The sequence below is a fragment of the Pan troglodytes genome, chromosome 5 (genome assembly GCF_028858775.2).
Source record: "Pan troglodytes isolate AG18354 chromosome 5, NHGRI_mPanTro3-v2.0_pri, whole genome shotgun sequence".
NCBI classification, from domain to species: Eukaryota; Metazoa; Chordata; class Mammalia; order Primates; family Hominidae; genus Pan; species Pan troglodytes.
This window is the reverse complement of record NC_072403.2, coordinates 44464451-44479664: the sequence shown is the minus strand read 5'-3', so window position 1 is coordinate 44479664 and position 15214 is coordinate 44464451. Positions and strand designations below refer to the sequence as shown.

The 15214-nt window shown below is 38.8% G+C and overlaps 1 protein-coding gene and 1 pseudogene across 13 annotated transcripts in view; one reads left to right on the top strand and one right to left on the bottom strand.

Annotated features, from left to right (window-relative positions):
• BTBD9 (BTB domain containing 9) overlaps positions 1-15214 on the top strand; it is a 476623-nt gene that overhangs the window by 47022 nt on the left and 414387 nt on the right. For all 13 annotated transcript variants that reach the window (XM_009451185.5, XM_054686797.2, XM_016955386.4 and 10 more), the window contains 2 exons: positions 227-491; positions 12664-12883. In XM_009451185.5, the coding sequence (XP_009449460.1) occupies positions 227-491; positions 12664-12883 (485 nt within the window). The remainder of the gene's footprint in view (positions 1-226; positions 492-12663; positions 12884-15214) is intronic.
• Positions 4482-5779, bottom strand: LOC104006822 (protein TFG-like; annotated as a pseudogene).

The window sequence follows — 15214 nt, the reverse complement described above, 5'->3', positions numbered from 1 at the left end:
TTGATGTAGTGGTACAAGATACCTGAGCATAAAAGAATGGTGCTACCATCTTGGTTGTTTACACAGCCATAATGAGTAGGAGAATATGTGGCACAAAACATAAGGGAAGGAGAGGGTCAAAAAGAGTTAATTGGCTAAGTTATACTTGTCCTGTAAGCTTTTACTGATTGATCATGCAGTGGTTGAACTTCATATAACTGGAATTTTACCTTTTTATCCTTTTCAGACAGCACTTTTAAACATCGTGTTAAGAGATTCATTTGCAGCTCCTGAAAAAGATATTTTCCTAGCCTTATTAAACTGGTGTAAGCACAATTCAAAGGAGAATCATGCTGAAATCATGCAGGCTGTGCGTTTACCTCTCATGAGCCTCACAGAGCTTCTGAATGTTGTGAGGCCTTCAGGACTGCTGTCTCCTGATGCCATCCTGGATGCCATTAAAGTGCGATCTGAGAGCCGGGATATGGACCTCAATTATAGAGGCATGCTCAGTAAGTACCTGTCTATCCTAAACTCAACCAAGAAGCTTGGTATGCCTCTCATGCCATTAAAACCGCAAAGCTACTACAGAACCGTATAGTGCAGGTGTACATGAAATATGTACGTTTATAAACAGCTAGCCTATGGAATGTCTTTCCCTGTCATTTTCCTGTTAATTCCTCCTGAGATTGATTAGCTTTTGTAGACCCCCAAATAGGTATTTCTTGTCATTCCTGGACAGATTTCTCAACTCCTCCCCAGAATGTCAGAAATGGACACTTTCCTAAAAAGCTGCTGCTCATGTTAAGACCTTTTCTTCCTTCCTCCATCAAATAAATACTGAGTACATTCTATGTACTTATTATTTTGGGTACCATGAACATGGAGATTCTTTTTTTTTTTTTGAGATGGAGTTTCACTCTTGTTGCCCAGGCTAGAATGGAAGGTGCAATCTCGGCTCACTGCAACCTCGCCTCCCAGGTTCAAGTGATTCTCCTGCCTCAGCCTCCTGAGTAGCTGGGATTACAGCCACCCGCCACCACACTCGGCTAATTTTTATTTTTAGTAGAGAACGGGGTTTCACCATGTTGGCCAGGCTGGTCTCAAACTCCTGACCTCAGGTAATCCACCTGCCTTGGCCTCAGAAAGTGCTGGGATTACAGGCATGAGCCACCACGCCCGGCTGAACATGGAGATTCTAAATAACAATAGTAATAGCTAACACTTACGTAACATACATACATAGTGTAGCTAACACTTACGATACTTATTGCCACTTAAGTGGTGATTTTTCTTATTAATGGATTTATAGCAATTAACACAGAGTGCATAGTACGTATCAAGAACAGGTCCTACACGATTTAATTCTCACAACTCTTTGAGGTGTATACTGTTATTGACTCCATTTTACACAATGAGGAAACTGAAACAGAGAAGTTAAGTAACTTGCCCAAGGTCACACAGAAAGATGACAGAGCTGAGAGTCAAACCTATGTAGTTTGGCTCCAGAAGTTGTGTAATTAACCACTAAACTATGCTGCATAATTGTTAAACATAGTCTCTGCCTTTGATCCTTTTAATTTCATTGTGGAAATAAGACATAAACTACCATGAAAAGTTAAATACAACAATATTAAAGGGAGTACATGTTATAGAACTTCAGAAGAAGAAGTGGCTTGGAATGGTTGAGGGAGATTTCATGGAGGTTATGAAGCTTGAGTTGAGCCTTGACATTTGATTTGAATAGTATAAGAGTTGGGTGAATTTCAGATGGGAAGAATCATGAGGTTAATAGACAGAGGTTAGAGCATTTGAAGAGACCATAAACAGAATAGCTTGATTAGAGTAGAAGGCTTTTATTGATTAATAGCAAAGAAACTATGTGAAGGTCAGCTTAGGCCAGTTTATGGAAGTCTTGGAAACTAGATTGGAATCTCCCTTATATGCAGTGGGGAACCAATTTGAGAGAGGGAGAGTGGCATGCATACAGTGGTGGTTTTGAAAGACTGATCCATAGTGCTGTATTTGAGTATTTAGAATAGGGGAAAACTGATTCAGAGAGACCAGTGAGGAGAGTATTTAATCTGTGCACAATTGATACTACCTCAAACCAGATTGGTGGCAGGGAAAATGGAAAATAATGGATGATTAGAACGGATACGATGGAAAAAAATAGATCTTGGTGATTCAAGGGATATAAATGTGGCGATTAAGTTTAGGAGAAAGTTACCATTTGTTATCAAATCTAAGAAGCCGGAAATTCTCAGGCACCATTATTTTATGTTCCACTAAGAAAAGAAACAATACTGCCAATTAACTGTGACACACTATGATGTCTACACTGCGATTTCAGAAATTTAAAAATTTGAACACTAGGTATGTCTGTAATGAAATACAGTACAGTACTTCTTTGAAGAAGATGCTGAGCTTGTTTTTTAGATTGAGTTTGAGGGTTTTGGGGTTGCAAGTTGTAACTTCTGTCCCAAACTAGTCATTTCCCTGAGTTATCTCTTCTTGACTATGCCTTTAAACATTCTCTTGAAATACTGATTGATCTTAAACAGACGTTCTTAACAGAATTCTCTCCTGACTTATCAGGTCTAGATTTCTTTTCACTGGGCATAGGAGAAGAAACATAGGTTTTGGCCCAGACAAATTTGACCTCAAATCCTGAATTAGTCACTTACTAGTTGTACAATCTGGTATTAAATTATTTAAGGAATTTTACCTTTTATATCTCCTAGCATTGTTATGAGACTTAATTAAAATAATGTGTGCAAATAATGTGTGTAAGCTCAATATAGGAAACCATTGTTACCATATATCATTATGATGTGTTTTTTTTTTCTGTGTATATCTGTGTGAGAATTACCACCTTGATCACATTGTTTTAAACATTTTTGTTTACTTGTCTTTGATCCTTGAAGGCAGAGATGATCTTTATAGGCCTTATTGATCTCTATATCCTCAACATTTAACACACTAAATAGCATATAATGGGTAATTGGTGAATGCTTGGTGAATGCTTAGTGAATGAATGCAGGGAGAAATGTCTAATAGGAAATAGGAACACATTACTCTTTAGGACCAGTCAAAGCTGGTGATAAAAGAGTTGAAACCTGAGCTGCTAGAGTATAGAAAAAGAAGTAAAAATCAAAGTCTGAAACTTGGAGAAAACCTATTGCCAGGGAACTTAAGGTAGAGAAGGAAGAAGGAAGACATTTGGGATAGAATGGAGTTACAGAGGACAACCGGAGGAGAGAGCTTTCCTATGGATTCAATGGTCAGTGGTAGCTCATGATGGGGAGGTCAAGAAAATTGAGAGACAACTTTTGGATATAAATTGTGATTAGTTGATAAGTAATCTGTACAGAAGATTGGCTGCCAGGGAATTAGGCCATGGATGTTTGAAAAGATAATAGAGATAACATATTGCCTGTCTGATTTGTGAATTGGATTGAAAGGTAGTAAAAAAAAATAGTATGGTAGCTAGAGAGATCAGGTTGGGAGAGGTCCAGGAAGAAATCAGAGGTGCTAGAGAATGGTACTAGTTAAGTGTCAGCCTTGGATAAAGTGTGGGAGGATGGCAAGTGAAGAGGTAGTAAGATGAGTAATTAGTGTTAGGCTTTTCAAATTATCATGTCGGATCCTGTCTTATATAAGTTCCTTTCCCTCTCTTGCCCTACATTTGATTTGAAGTGCTGAAAAGGCCCTAGAACTGGATTCATTATAGGGATAATCTTGGGACATGTTTGCAGGAGTGAGAATTTGTTTTGGACATTTCACATGGTTACTGGTAGTTTGGAATTGATCAACTGGTCAGTATAAGGGTAGTACCTGGGTTACAAGAAACTCAGGAGATTAGTTGCGAAAGGGAGAACTTAGCCAGTCGAGTCACTCAGTTCTGGAATGATATATACACAGATTGTTGTTCATCAATGTTAAATTCTTCAGTTTGAAGTGAATGAGGGGGAGCTCAAGGAAGAGACTATGTAAATGTTTGGGAATCCTTTATCTAACTTGTAAACTTGAGTAATGATTAAGTAAGTCTGTTTTTCCTGACTTTTAAAGCATATGAATAATAAAATCAATAATATAAATACAAGGAAGCATTACACTTCCCTGTCAGACCCTGAAAAAATAGGTTTTTTTTATTCAATCATCTTTATTAATCTATCAGTCTTACATTTTATACATGACATCTAGTCGTATTCTAAAAGGGCTCTACTTTTAGTACACCATGTTAATAGCAGAAAGCCAAGTAAGATGACTAAACCTTACACTAGCATTTTAATATCCTCTGGACAAGGGAAGCTAGAAGGTCAATCACTTTACACACATGTAAGAGTAGTGTTCCAAAATAACTAAGAAGTTGCTACATTTTTAAGCAGGGAGGAAAAAACTTTGATTTTGGTCTTTGTGTTCCAGCAAATTATACTTTCAATTAACAGCAACAAAGATATCATAAAAAATGCTCTGCTTTTAAAATTTGTGAACTTCATTACAGATTAAAACAGTACTGGAGTCTTTTGGGAGGCCAATAGCTAGCAGCTACATTAATTGGTGTAGATGAGCCTCCTTATCGATAACCAGGTCCAGGTTGGGTATAGCCGTGACCAAAGGGAGGACATATAAGGATTAGGCCCAGTTGGAGGAGGGGTCATGCTACTTACAGGAAGTGAAGTAAAACTTGATCTTGGTCTATAGGCCCCAGGTTGGCTTGGAGCCATTCTAGGTTGAGAGGCAGGGGCCACAGTATAATTAGTAGGCTGAAAAGTTTGGGTAGTATAAATTTGTGCAGGATAATTGCTTGCCTGGTACCGTGTGGCAGCTGAGCAGGCAGTTGTTGAGGCTGACCAAAAAGGCAGGAGCTGGTGCCTGGGTAGTTGGTTGCTGGCCATATCCTTGGAACTGCTGAGGTTGTTTGGAGTCCAGTCTGCTGACTCTGGCTTTTTGAATACTGAATACCATACTGTTGAGGCTGCTGAGGTAGAGCCCACAGACACTGTGCACCATAGCTAGCCTGTTGCTGGTACTATTGATACAGCTGACTTTCAGTGTGACCTGCTTGTATCTTAGCTTCTGTATATGGTGGTTGCTGTGGCTGAACTCCTGGTGGGTGACCTGCTACTGAGGAGGAGGCGGCAATGCTGTCAGATGTTCCTGAACAGTGTTCTGCAGGAGCACTGGGTTGCCCTGAAACCTGATCATCTGTTAAGCCAAATGCCGACGTAACATTATTTTTTATTTCATCTTGGTTTTTTAAAAGGGTCAAAAGCTGACGTACTTGCTGCCATAACCTGAATAGACTGTTTTCCAGAAGAATCCGAAGAAGCAGGCTTTTCTTCCCTACCATTCACAGTAACATTTTCAGGAATATTGGTGGAAGGTCCTGGTTTTCCAGGTGGTTCCAAGCTATCCAATAAGTGATTCACTTTATTTCAAAGTTCTGTCAGTTCTCGACAGAGATATTTCACCTGACTTGATTCAAGGGGTCTTGGTTGGCCATTAACAAATAATGTCAATTTCAGTGTCCTACTACACTGAATTGCAAAGGAAAGATCAGAACTATCAAAAATTGTTATAAGATCGTCATCTGCATCTTTATACTTTATTGTTACTTCAACATTACGCAGAAGTTTTCCCCTGAAAACTCGTTGCATCATTAGCACTAATTCATCATAAGTAATATTAATATCTTCATTATGAATAGGAATTTTTGGAATATCCTCCCCAAGTTGAGCTTTCATGATTACCTTCCCACTTAGGTCCAACTGTCTGTTCATGGTGGACTCCAGGATGTTCTATCTATACAACCCTAGAGAAAGAGGGCTTGTGGAGGCCACCACCGTCACCTCTCCACAGGTCTCCACTGACTGGGCTGATGTCAGGCCGCCAGGCTGGGGTGTTGCGGGGAGTCTGTGGTCACTGACCCCTCGGTTGCCCTCCATGGCCACTGCACCTCACTTGTAGGCTCATGTGGGCCCACCCAATCGCCAAAAATAGGTTATTTTCTAAGTAAATTTTACCCTTTTTTTTTTTTTTTTTTGAGATGGAGTCTCACTCTTGTCATCCACGCTGGAATGCAACGACGCAATCTCGGCTCACTGCAACCTCAGCCTCCTGGGCTCAAGTGATTCTCCTGCCCCAGCCTCCCAAGGAGCTGGGATTACAGGTGCCCACCACCACGCCTGGCTAATTTTTGTACTTTTAGTAGAGATGGGGTTTCACCAGGTTGGCCAGGCTGGTCTTGAACTCCTGACCTCAGGTGATCCACCTGCCTCAGCCTCCCAAAGTGTTGGGATTACAGGCATGAGCCACCACGCCTGGCCAGTAAATGTTATCTTAACATTCATGTCATTGTTTCTTTTATCAAATTTCTTCACTGTTAGGGGAAAAAAAGGACATAAAATTTCAGAAGTGTTCCTGGGCTGATGACTTGAAAAGATAGGTCTGTTTATTTTGAAGTTATTGACAGAATTTGGTTTTGTTGTTGTTGTTGTTCAGAATCTGGATGTAGATTCTGTGTCTTTGGGGACTTTTCATGAAGTGTAGAGAGGTTTTATCTTGGGACTGGGATATAGAGACTAATGCTTTTTCTTTGAATTTATTATCATTGGTTACTGTACAGTTTAATTCTTAGAGCTGCATGTCCTAAGGCTTTTACCAAATTACAGGGATTTTTTTCCCCCTTAAAAAAAAAAGATCCAAACAGTGTTTTAAACTTATCTGTGATGGTCTTTCTGGAAGGTAGTTTAGACTAGTTTTATGCATATATAATGATGAACATTTTTCTGTACAGCTGGGGAAAGAGAATTAACTTTTTAATGAATTTTTTTTTCCTTAGGGTGTTTGAACTACCTGTACCTCTGCCAGACATTTAGCTTTGTCTTAGCTGTGGAGATATTTCTATCTATCCTAAAAAGTTAGTGCTTTTTTTGTTAAGGCTGAGTTATATTTCATTTTGTATATCTCAGGTTTTAGATTTGGGGAAAGAGAGTAATTTCTTGTTTCTGAATGTTTATAGTAGGGAGCATATCACAAATTCTACCCTCAAGATATCTTTATTGAATAAAAAGTCAGTCTGTTCATAGGACTGCTAAGTTACATTATTGGTTAACACATAAATATGCGTGTGTGTGTGTGTGTGTGTGTGCGTGTGTGTGTGGTCTGTCCTGTTTACCCTGTACCTATCCCTATAGTTTCCTCAGACTGAGGGAGCTTGCAACTGTGATATTATATTTCTTGGTTTGTTTGCTTAGATTCTTATACTAGGTTGAGCTTTTTGAACAATGTAATTATGTTGTTTTGCCTTTGTTTTTCAAGCACCTACCTAGTAGCACAGTGCCTGAATCTAGACTTTTGTTTTGCTAAGTGATAAATGAGTGGCTGAATGAATCCATCCCTGGCTTCTAAACTAGAATTTAAATTTGTCTCATCTATCACATAAAGATAGTAATAGTAACAGTGAACCTTTAATACTTTCAAAGCTCTTTGAGCTGGGTGCAGTGGCTCACACCTGTGATGCCAGCACTTTGGGAGGCCAAGGCAGGAGGACCACTTGAGGCAAGGGGTTCAAGATCAGCCTGGGCAATATAGTGAGATGCAGTCTCTAAAAATTTTTTTTTAAATTAGCTGGGTGTGATTGTGTGTGCCTGTAGTCCCAGATGCTTGGGAAGCTGAGACAGGAGAATTGCTTGAGCCCAGTAGTTTGAGGCTGCAATGAGCTATAATCGTGGCACCACACTCTAGCCTAGGTGACAGAACAAGAACCTGTCTCTAAAAAAATACAAGTAAAATAAATAAAACTCTTTGGCTTTGTATCTTCAAAGATAGAAGATGCTATTTGTATCTTCCCAACTATAGTTTATTGTGCTAGAGAAAATATCATATGTAAATAGGGGATGTATACATCATCTCTAATGAGTATTCCTCCATGGGAGTGTGTAGTGTCGGTACACGTGCTCTTGTCTCCTGAGATGGTGAGCTCGGGAGGGCTGAGTCTAGTACAGTGAGCAGCACATAGGAAGCACCCTAGGATTTTTTTTTTTTATTTAATAGGATGAAGGTCCCTTTCAGCTCTGCGATCTATGTAACTTGCCTAAATTACCAAGTGAATTCAATGCCAGAACTGGAACCAAAGTGCCGGTCTTCTGACTCACCAAGAAAATGCTCTTCCATAGATTCTTCTGCCTGGGTTCTTTTTTATTTCCATTCTGTGGTATGTTTGAGTGCCAGTACTGTCAAATGTGGAAAGGAGGCCTGCAGAGAGTGGGAAAAAGGGGGAGGTAAAGTTAAGGTAAGTGAGGAATTGTCAAGAAAGTCACTTGTAATGCTGCAGTTCTTGGGGATTATTCACAGGAAGGGAGCATCCATACATTTTCTAGGGAAGTTGGGATGGGGAGTAGAAAATGATTTAGGTGACAGAATTGGGTAAGTAGATTGCTTTGGGAAGAGAACTAAGTCTGGATCCAAATAATCCACTGGGGCGAATGACCCTGTCAACCTACATGTAATAGAGAGTTCGATAAAAGATAATTAAGAACATAAAGCAATGAAAGAAAAGCACAAGGTAATTAACCCAGCACTCCTCTCAGATTTTGGCACTGTGTAGCTAGGGGTACATTCTGCTTCATTTCTCCTTAATTTTTCCTTCTAATAATTAGCAATCTCTACCTAGCTGTAGAATTTCAAAGCTTAATATTTTTCTTAATGCTTGTAAAATGCATTAAAAATTATGTGTAAAAAATTATGATTACCTACTATCTTGTTTAATCTTTATCACCTGGTTTTTTCAAGACAGAGTCTTGCTCTGTCATCCAGGCTGGAGTGCAGTGGCATGATCTTGGCTCACTGCAGCCTCCACCTCCCAGGTTCAAGTGATTCTCCTGCCTTGGCTGCCCAGGTAGCTGGGATTATAGACATGTACTACCACGCTCAGCTAATTTTTTGTATTTTTAGTAGAGATGGGGTTTTGCCATGTTGGCCAGGATGGTCTCAAACTCCTGTACTCAAGTAATCCACCTGTCTCGGCCTCCCAAAGTGCTGAGTTTACAGGCATGAACCACTGTACCCAGCCAGCACTTTGTATTTTTTCAAGAGCTTTTTTTTTCTCTACTGATAGACAGATATAGGCACTAAGAATATTTATGGTTTGATTTATTTTATTATGATTTGAATTTTCTCATGATGATTCTTCCTATTATATTCATCACTTAATTATGGATTTTGCAGAAAAATTCTTGGAGGTATATTTTTATCCAATGAGATACTCATATAGTTACCATGAGAGAATTTCCACTTGTGTAGATGTTCTCTGTTTTGAAGTGAAAAGTACTTTCAGGGAATGAATCTGTCTGTATCAAGAATGGTTAGGAAAGTTTTCAAGTACCCTTGAAATAAACTTCAAAAGAAGACTTAGACTTGTGGTAGAAATTTCATTTCCATTTTAGACTTTAGTCACAATCACTTGAAACTCTTGTGCCTGGTATGTTACCCCTAGCTTCATAAGTTTTAGTGTTGAAGAAACTTATGTTTAGAGAAAATCCAAAGGTGGCATTAGATTCTAAATCTGAGAGCTTGATGTTCCCGTCTTTGGCCTAGTTTTTTTATTTTTTATTTTTGAGATAGAGTCTTGGCTCTGTCGTCCAGGCTGGAGTGCAGTGGCACCATCTCAGCTCATTACAATCTCCGCCTCCCCGGGTTCAAGTGATTCTCCTGTCTCAGCCTCCCAAGTAGCTGGGATTCCAGGCTCATGCCACCACACCTGGCTAATTTTGTATTTTTAGTAGAGACGGGGTTTCGCCATGTTGGTCAGGTTGGTCTCCAACTCCTGACCTCTCAGGCAATCCACCTGCCTCGGCCTCTCAGACTGCTGGGATTATAGGCATGAGCCACCGTGCCCAGCCTTTGGCTTAGTTTTGACTTGTGGTGTCAGGACTGCAGGAGATGGTTCCAGGGATCAGCAGCAACAGACTTTGCACCTCCACTTTTTATGCCTAGCAAGAAGGGAAAACACATTTATTTTTACCAAGTAGTTATGCATCATTGATATCTGAATAGCATGGATTTTAAGCTTTTGTTTGCTTGCTTGCTTATAAAGTACTTCCTCTCTAGATTGGAGGTGTCAGGAGGGCAGGGCCTATCTCTGTCGAGTTCACTAATTCTTCCCAATACCTTGCATGGTGCCTGGTACAGGATGAGTCCTCAGAAAAATGCCTTTTGACTGAATACTGAATGAGCGCTTTATATGTTACTTTAGCATATATTATCTGTATTGTAATTTTTATCTGTAGTGTAATTTTTACAGTAACCCTATGAGGTCAGTTGGACAAAGTATTCTTTTTAGATGAGAAAGCAGATTCAGAGAGACTAACAGGCCTTACTCAAGGGGGGTGAATGATAGAGCCTGAATCTTAAGCTTGGTTTTTTTCACTTTAACATTTTTTTTTCCCTATATCAGACTATTTGTTTCTTTCCTCTGGGTCTAAGGCAATTTTAGAGGGAAGTAGGGGTTAGAAAGAGGGAGAAGGTATGGCCATTCATCAGAAACCCTTCAAGAGGGAAGGAGCAGAATATTCTGTTAAAAACAGGGCCTCTGCAGGCAGACCGCTTAGGTTCTGATCTCAGCTCTGCTACTTCCTGGCTTTGTGACCTGGGACAAGTAAGTCTGTCTAACTTTTTTCTGCCTCCGCTTCTCATCTGTGAAATGGATGTAATAATAGTACTGTACTCAAAGGATTATTATGAGGAGTAAGTCAAAGGAATTAATATTTGCAAAGTGCTTAGGACAGTGTCTAGCACATGTATTATAGAAGATTTGTTAAAGAGGAAGAATATGGGTGATTATCACATGCTAATAGAATTTAGAAAGTTATAAATCGATAGCACTTAAACTTCTGATGGTAAGAAGTTAAGCATAACTAGGATGTTTTGTTTATTTTTGCTGGGTTGCTACAGTCTTTTGCTTCCATTTTAAACTTCCATTTTTCAGCTGCAATGTATTGTTCTTTTCTGGTGCCACTCTCTTTACTCATCTTCATTTGAAATTAAAAAAATTTTTTCCAGAAATCTGCAATGATGAATTACTATCTTTTTGCCAATAACCTGATTATAGCCCAGACTTTCCCGTATTCAAATCACACAACCAAAATGTATGTGTACTGTGAGAATTCGGTATTTTTTTACAGTCTGTAAACATACATAGTTCTCTTATCATGTGCTTTTTAATATGTTTTCTTAATAGTAATGGCTGTATATTTTGAAAATATATGTATATATGAGTAGAGCTCATAATATGCTTTACAAACATCATCTCATTTAATTCTTAAACAGAAACACCTGGGGGATAGATATGGTCTCCCCCTTACCCCATTGAGAAATGGAAGTTGAGAGAGGGAAACTTCTTCAAAGTGATGCACCTGGCTAAATGTGGAGCCACTGTTTAATCTCTGACTCTTCAAGCTCTTAACATCTTTCTGCAGCCTCTTGTCTTTCCATGGAGAGTGTCAGTTTTAGAATGTTAGTACCTGGAAGATAGGTTCCACATCTGTGAAGCATAATTTACATGGAGGACTTCAGAGTCCCAGGCACAATTGGTGCTTAATAAATCTAATGTTGGTGAGGGGAGGGGATTTAATAATAACCATGATACTGATTTTGATGACAGACTATCAATTTTCATTTTTAAAAATTCTCAAGTGCAGAAAAAAGATATCTTTTTAAAATGATCTTGTTTTATAAGCTAGATTAATTAATTTCAGCATATTCATATATAACTAACAGCTATGCTATATTGGAACCTTTCTTTTTCTGTTGTTTTAACAGATTTCTGACCTGTTTGCTTTGCTTTTATACATTGTCCTCAGTCCAGATGGCAGGTACAGGTCATCTTACATGCTATTTTTGTTTAGTAGATTTTTTTGTTGTTGAGACAGAGATTTACTCTTGTTGCCCAGGCTAGAGTGCAATGGCGCGATCTCAGCTCATCGCATCCTCTGCCTCCCAGGTTCAAGTGATTCTCCTGCCTCAGCCTCCCGAGTAGCTGGGATTATAGGCATGTGCCGCCACGCCTGGCTAATTTTGTATTTTTAGTTGAGACGGGGTTTTACTGTGTTGCCCAGGCTGATCTCGAACTCCTGACCTCAGGTGATCCGCCCACCTCGGCCTCCCAAAGTGCTGGGATTACAGGCATGAGCCACTGCACCCCGCCTGTTTAGTAGATATTAAAGTTACTAGTAGAATGAACTCAGCAGAGCTGATTTGTTTGTCCTAGTACATGCCTTTTCTAGTTTTATTAACTTTTGAAAAATAACATTAGTCTCAAGCACTTTGTGGTTGTGATACTAATATTACATTTAAACTCTGAACATTTTTTTTGTTTGTTTTTAATAGGGACAGGGTCTTCCCATGTTGCCCATGCTGGTCTCAAACTCCTGGGCTCAAGTGATCCACCCGCCTCGGCCTCCCAAAGTGCTGGGATTACAGGCATGAGCCACTGCACCCGGCCTCTGAATGGTGTCTTAATCCTCATAGATGTTCTGTATTTTCTATCAAATAAACTTGTCTATGCTGTTCTTAAATGCAGATACTAGAATAAACTGGAATGCTAGAATTGTATTTTTTTCAAAAAATACAGAATAAATAAGTAATCATTAACCTTGCTTTTTCTATTTTTAACTGTAGTACCAGAAGAAAACATTGCAACTATGAAGTATGGAGCCCAAGTTGTAAAGGGGGAGCTGAAATCAGCCTTATTAGATGGTGATACTCAAAATTATGATTTGGATCATGGATTTTCAAGGCACCCAATTGATGATGACTGCCGTTCTGGCATCGAGATTAAGCTAGGTCAGCCATCCATTATCAATCACATACGGATACTCTTGTGGGACCGAGATAGCCGGTAAGTGATTAGCATGACTTAGAAACTGACATTATGTTTGAGATGACTTAGCTTTGTGGTCATTTACTTTTGTTTTACAGATATGATGGTTTATTTCTTTGTGATTATTCTGCTATCTCTTGAAGGTTGGTTTTGGGGAAGGAGTTAAAGGATATATTTCTTTAAAAGAAATACACTTTTTTGTTTGTTTCTTCTTATAAAAATATGTGTTTATTGTAGAAACCATAGAAAATATAGAAGAGCACACAGAAGAAAATAAAAATTGCTACTAATCTCATTACCCATTATTAATCTTCATATGTATCTAGCATTTTTTTCAATTATGCATGGACACATACACACACAAAACAGAAACCTGCACAAACATAGTTTTATAAAATGAAGATTAGATATACAAAAAGCTAATTTTACTTTTAAATTAATATATTGTGAACACTCTACCCTTTAAAAAATATTCCTCTAAAATGTATTTTTAATAGTCGTTTTGTATTCTACCATGAGTTAACATTATTTACTTGATTCATTGGTTTTGAATATTATAACTTTTTAAATGCATTTTACCATATGGTGAAGAGAAATAATGTCTTTTAGTGTGTAGATAAGTATTATCCTCAAAACAAAAGAAATTTGTGAAAAAGTTTAATGAACTCCAGTTTGGGAACCCATTTAGTTTCTTGGGGGCTTCAGAATTCTGCCTTTCTTCCAGCCACTGTGATGCTTTCACCCACTGTGGCTTCTAGGTTCAACCATAATGGCAGAAGTACCAGAGCAGTATGAGTGACAAGAACTGAACTGTTTCCTTCATTGCTGTTTATCATAAATCTAAACCCGGCATACCCAGAAACTGTGCCCCACTTATGCCTCTTTAGATCTGGGCATGAAGGGCTTAAATAGTAATGATGATGATGCCCTGCAAACCTTACAAGGTAGTGTGTTTCTTCTGTTAGCACAACTGCCACTATACTGGCCTTTTAGGCCATTTGAGCCAAGTATGAGGGGAAGCTTTATGAAGTGTGAGTCAGCATTTCCCATGTACATGATGTGTGAGATCCCCAGGTTATCTTTTCCTGTTTCCTTTTTATTAAGAATATATTTTCTGATATGTAGCTTATGGATATAATTTGATGTTTTTAATTGGCAAAGTGGAGCCAATCCACATATCTCATTTCCAAGAGTCTCTGATTAATTATAACAGTATAATAATAATACGTATATGCAGTACTTTCATTACTTTTATGTGGTAGACACTGTTCTAAAAGCTTTACGTATTTCACTCATTTAACTAATAGTGAAGTTATTATAAAAATAATAAAAGAAAAGTTTAGTATGTTTGAAGCAAAGTAGTTGTCATTGTTTCTGTGATGTTAAATATTTATAGGCCACTTTGTGTCAGTATGTGCATTACATTCACGGGGGATTTAACTTTACCACATAACAGTTCTTTTCTTACAGAAATTGTTACCATTCTAAGCAAAGGTGAAAAATTCAGAATCTTAAGCCAAAAAGATTCTGACATGTTGTAAAATTATATCCTCTGTTACTGATAACCCAGAGAAGTTCAATAAAAGGTTATAATCAGTTTGAGACTGAGTGATAAAATGAATGAGAGTGAGGGGACAGCAAAGAAAGTGAGGGGATGACACAAAATAAGCTGACCTTTTCTGGTCACAACTGTGGGTTGCAGGATGACATTTATGGTCACCTAAATCTTCCAAGATTGTTCCTGTTGATATTACAATACAAGTAATAACTGCATCTCAAATTTAAATTTGGCTTATGACAGGGGAATATAGATTTGTTCAGGATGGGACCTGCATGTAATGGTTCGGAGTAGCTGACTAGGGGAGGATGATAGGCTGTTTTTGTTACTGCCAGATTATCAGCTGGCAAGTTTTAAGTTGTACGAAACACGCATTATCTCTTGACTGGTGTCATTGATTTTTTTGCAGGTAGCTTGTATGTGGGAGGGTAGGAGACTGGGAGGCAGCAGGAGATAAGCTGCCCTCTGTGAGGGAGCCATTCCAAGTTGACTTTCTTCCTTAGAGGGGTGGCCGAACACCCTGGCCAGGGAAGGTAGAGGGAGAAAGCATACTTCCTGCTTCTCCATTTTCTGTTCTTTCTCTCTCTCGTGGCATCATTTATCTTCTAATATGGTATAGGTGAGACATCCTGACCATGTTTGAAAAGGAGTAAATATCTTGCATGCCTGATGTGCCAAGCACTGTGTAGGACCCTGGGGATATGAATATAAATACAGGATGGCCTTTGTTCTTAAGCAGCTTATGATTTGAGAAAGCAGACAGACAACCTGAGAGATAATTTCAGTGCATT